Source organism: Lepisosteus platostomus, chromosome 7, assembly GCF_059453375.1.
Source record: "Lepisosteus platostomus isolate fLepPlt1 chromosome 7, fLepPlt1.hap1, whole genome shotgun sequence".
Classification (NCBI taxonomy): domain Eukaryota; kingdom Metazoa; phylum Chordata; class Actinopteri; order Semionotiformes; family Lepisosteidae; genus Lepisosteus; species Lepisosteus platostomus.
Genome location: NC_142617.1, coordinates 27942592 through 27947354, shown reverse-complemented (window position 1 = coordinate 27947354; position 4763 = coordinate 27942592). Strand labels below are relative to the sequence as shown.

Sequence of the window (4763 nt, the reverse complement as noted above, 5' to 3'; positions counted from 1 at the left end):
AGTTTGATTAATAGGGAATATAATATAAAAATATAGTACTAAAAATAAGATACACTCTACAGACATTCACAACAGCGACTGTCAGAAGATAGGACACAGCGACTCAGACACCCGTTGAATGGAAAGGGGCACTGTTATTTTCTGTACAGCTGGTACAGCACCCTGCGTGCCAGCAGAGAGAGAGAGACACACACACAGTTTTTCATTGTCAAAAACGTATTGTTTTTTACTTTTGTACAATTTTTTTTTACATTCCTCTTGTTTAACCGGAATGTTTTGTTTCTGGACAGACTGTTAAACTAGAGGAAAAGAGCACCTCCTTCAAATTTCGAATTCCGTTGATCCGATCATGAATTATTTTCCAGTCGCACAAAGTAAGTGTAGAGAATCTCCGATTCACCATGCTACTAATGGTTTTCTGGATATTGCAAGGCAAGGCACTTTTGCCTCTGGACCCATCGAAATTTACAGATGTGGTCCACCCCCAGTAAATTTCAAAAGTCACAAGATTTCGAAACACGAGGGAGGCGTAGCGGTCGGCTCTTGCTTTCCCATCTATACCGATGAACTGCAAGTACAACCCCCCCTCTTTCTCTTGAGTGATGGGCAACAGTGGAATATCTGGGAGAATTGTTCGTTCCACTGGCATCTGTGAATTCTGCTGTGTAAACAGTGCTTCCTGAGGGGAGATAGATGGCGGGGACAGCACCCGCCACTTCCTGGGAGTGGGTGAGCAGAGAGGCTGGAATGGTGTGTCCTGAGGCGGTGTGTGCTCTGTGGGGGGCAGAGATTCCGCCAGGCATTGCAACCTGCCCGGCGGGGGGAGGCATTTATTGGGAGACAGCTGCTCTAGCGTTTGACTGCCGGTACACACTGTCTCTGGCTTCTGCATCTTCAGGAGTGTCTCTAACCTCCCAATCCTCCCCAGTATTACGTCGTACTGCTCCCGCTGCTGCTGAAAAGTCTCCATACAGGTGCTGCTTCTACAGGTTGGCACCCTTGCTAGTGGCCGAGAGCAGAGACCCACAGCCTGTGGCAAAATAACATAATTCATGTAAGAAATAAAGTCACACAGTAGTATTCATCAGTTGCAGAACAGACGTCAAAATCTTTTCATCCGTCTTACCGCTTTCTTTTTTACTGTCCTGGTCTTTTTTGAAGATCATTTCGCCCATGCGGTGTTTTCCTGAAGAACAGACTGCGAAGAAATATTTATAATAGAATGTATAATTCAATACGGCAATAATACCTTGTAATATGCGCTATAATCGCTGTATTTGCTTACCCTTCGCTCTTTGCAAGCCGGGGTGGCAGAAGAACCTCGTCTCTTCCTGTAAAAGGTCTTGGTCTCCATACTGTTCTATGGTCGCTGTAGTGCAGGCTCGCGGATTTTTTTGTGATGGGGACTCAACCCTTGGTGTATTTATTTATGTACGGGTAGAACGTGTTCATTGCCTTCCAATGAAAGAAGTGTTTCTTTCGCTGGAGTCGAGAGACATTAGAAGCTTGCCACACCCGGACTGTTAAACCGATTCCATTGAGGAGCTGGGCACGGTTATTGCTTCGTTCCTTGATATGCTGATCTGCAAGGCCCTTTGGCTACAAAACTAAAAATAAGATACACTCTACAGACATTCACAACAGCGACATATCATAAAACATTTAAATATATTGTTAAATTATTACTTGTTTTTTAGGAAGTTAAAAAACACTTTAATTACTTATCCAGTGTCTCGAAATAAAATTATTTTTCAAGCAATGTAATGCAAGATGCTTTCTAACGTCGGGCAACGTGTTTGTTTTTATCTAACATTGATAGAATAAAAAATCATTCCTAATTTCAATTATTTACCTGCATAAACTTATATGTTTTAGTTATACAATAGTTGTGCAAGCTCTGGTGACTGTGTCTTTTTTGAATGGTTTCAAAGGGAATTAGGTTCGTATTCGTCATCCCTGATGCCAAACAGGGTCAGGGGGCAGGGTGTGTGGGGAGGGTGTGTGGGTAAACTTTCATACTTGACTGAGAAAGCTTTAGGGAACTTAACAGGTTTTAAGGCTTTCTGTGTTTCCCTTCCAAAGTTCAAAAAGGACATTGAATGTTTCCTGGATTTCACTGGTTATTAAAGATTTATTAATTACATCACCACCACTGGCCGTGGGGCCGTGGAGTGAGACTGGGCTGCAGCCTGAGCCCAACACTGTTTGATATCTATATCAACGAATTAGCAGGAATGTTGGAACAGTCTGCGGCTCCTGGTCTCACACTACACGACACAGAAATCAAGTTCCTGCTCTATGCAGATGACCTGGTCCTGCTGTCGCCCACAGAACAGGGGCTGCAGCAGAACCTGGCACTGCTGGAGCAGCGCTGTCAGACCTGGGCGCTGACAGTCAATATGGATAAGACCAGAATTATGGTTTTCCAGAAAAAAGCCAGACCTCAGGGAAACAGGTACAAATTCACACTTAACAACAACACATTGGAGCACTCATCCAGCTACACATATCTCGGCATATCACATATCACATATACCATCAGCTCATCTGGAAGTTTTGACCTGGCAGTGAAGGCACTGAGGGAGAAGGCACTCAGGGCTTTCTACCCAATAAGAAGGAGGCTCTTCAACATCAATCCACCAACAAGAATCTGGCTCCAAATATTTGAAAGTGTAGTCCAACCTATTGCCCTATACGGCAGTGAAATGTGGGGTCCCCTCACAGACCAGGATTACACTCAATGGGACAAACACCCCACAGAAACTCTGCAAATGGAGATACTCTGTGTGCAGAGAAAAACACCTAACAACGGGTGCAGGGCCGAAATAGGCCAGTACCTACTATTGATAAACATACAGAAAAGAATATTAAAGCATTGACTTTAATATTAGCCGTACAGAAAATTAAAGTGCCCCTTTCCATTCAACGGGTGTCTAAGTCACTGTGTCCTATCTTCTGACAGTCGCTGTTGTGAATGTCTGTAGAGTGTTTCTTATTTTTAGTACTATCTTTTTTTATTATATTCCCTATTAATCAAACCCCTCCCGCCCTGGGTACACAGAGAGGGGTGGGAGTGTGGAACAAGCTGATACCCAGGCTTCTCTCCAGACACAGCTGGATGAGCTCCTCCAGTCATGACAGGAGGCTCTACTGTACACACAGAGGGGTGGGAGAGGGGAACAAGCCTTCAAAGCAAATGCACTTTGAAGACCTCAACAGAAAACGATCAGCGAGATAATTCTCTTTTTTTAACCCTCCGGGGTGGGAGAGGGGAACAAGCCTTCGCTTCGCTTATGAAAGCCTTCAAAGCAAATGCACTTTGAAGACCACGACTTGTGAAAATGTTCACAGCCTCAACAGAAAACGATCAATGAGATAATTCTCTTTTTTTAACCCTCCGGTTTTTCACAGATACGTAATCGCGCACTAACTGGAACCCCCCCCCGGGGAAGGGCGGGGCGTAGCGTGACGCTGTGTGTTAAGAAAGTTAGGTGTTAGCATAAACTATTAATCAGTGGCTCTGGTGGGGGGTCTGCCCTCAGTGACAGCTGACAATCCTCCATACACTCAAGTGAAAAATTAATAACGCCAATGTAAACGTCATATTTACAATTTGTTGATAATTAAAATGTTAAGTTATCTAAAGCTTTGTGATAGTTTACCCAGGGAGCTGTGTAAGCATGCGTGGGCAGCAGAAGATCAGCTAAACTGGGAAGATGCGACACCGAAGATATTATTAATAACCTTTTAAATCTGAAAGGAGATCTAAACGAACCCCACACGATAGAAGCAGGAAGCAGAAGCAGAAGCAGGAACCATTGTCAGAAGGAAAGAAGGTGACTATTCATTGTTATTAAAAAATGACTTAGATTCGAACATGTTGTGATATTTAGAAATATAAAAAGTCAATTAATTGCCCATAATATTGCTATTTTATTTTTTCAAAGAAATGTTTGTTAAAAGAAAAGTCATAGCGCTGGCTGGATTTGAACAGCCGACCTCTCACTTACAAGTCCGGCACTTAGACCACCGCCCCACTCGCTCAGTCACATGATGAGTGGTGAAACCGCCCTACACATACAGGATCAACAGACATTGTACAGCGTAAACTATTGTGGTGCAGTATATGAATATAATTATATTGTTATTAATTTCTTTAGATATGCGATTCCATATTTTATTCCCTTTTAATCAAATTCTAAAAGTATGCTTGTTTACTCTGGCATCGAGCATATTAGCAGAAAAGCTTGAAACTACCACTTTTTATGCATTATTTCACGTTAGTTAAAGACTTCGATGCTTAAAATGTTTAGGGAGAAATGGAATACTGGTGTGTACTTTTTCTTTAAAGTACTGAGACCAGCCATATACAGTTTACATACTGTACTGTAATACTGTATGTTAATGTTCCAAAATTAATACTGTTTATGGCCTTTACAAGCGTTATGCTCCTATTCTTTTTATGCTCAGCTACTAAGATTTCTCTTCAGTGGTAAATTTCCATCTAAATATTCAATACTAAAACAGGCACAGTAAAGACAATTAAATCTTTCTATGACCAACAAACGGACCACGAGTGCCCCCGTCGGTCAACCAATCACGTACTGCGGTATGACGCGTTATAACGCGCAATGACATAGCCAAATGCCCGCGGTATGTGTTTGTGCCGCACACTTTGAATGGCTCCATCTTTACATTGTTGCACCACGTGTTGTTAATAAAAATGCACACTCCCCCACCCCTGGTTTTACCGGACCCTGTAG

The 4763-nt window shown here is 42.7% G+C and overlaps 1 protein-coding gene across 1 annotated transcript; it reads right to left on the bottom strand.

Moving 5' to 3' along the window:
- Window positions 1-294: 294 nt before the first annotated feature.
- Window positions 295-975, bottom strand: LOC148658487 (uncharacterized). Its single transcript, XM_088641949.1, is given in 2 exon segments — window positions 295-336; window positions 338-975. Coding segments are annotated over 2 exon segments (675 nt in total). The 5' UTR covers window positions 971-975.
- Between the last annotated feature and the right edge of the window lie 3788 nt (window positions 976-4763).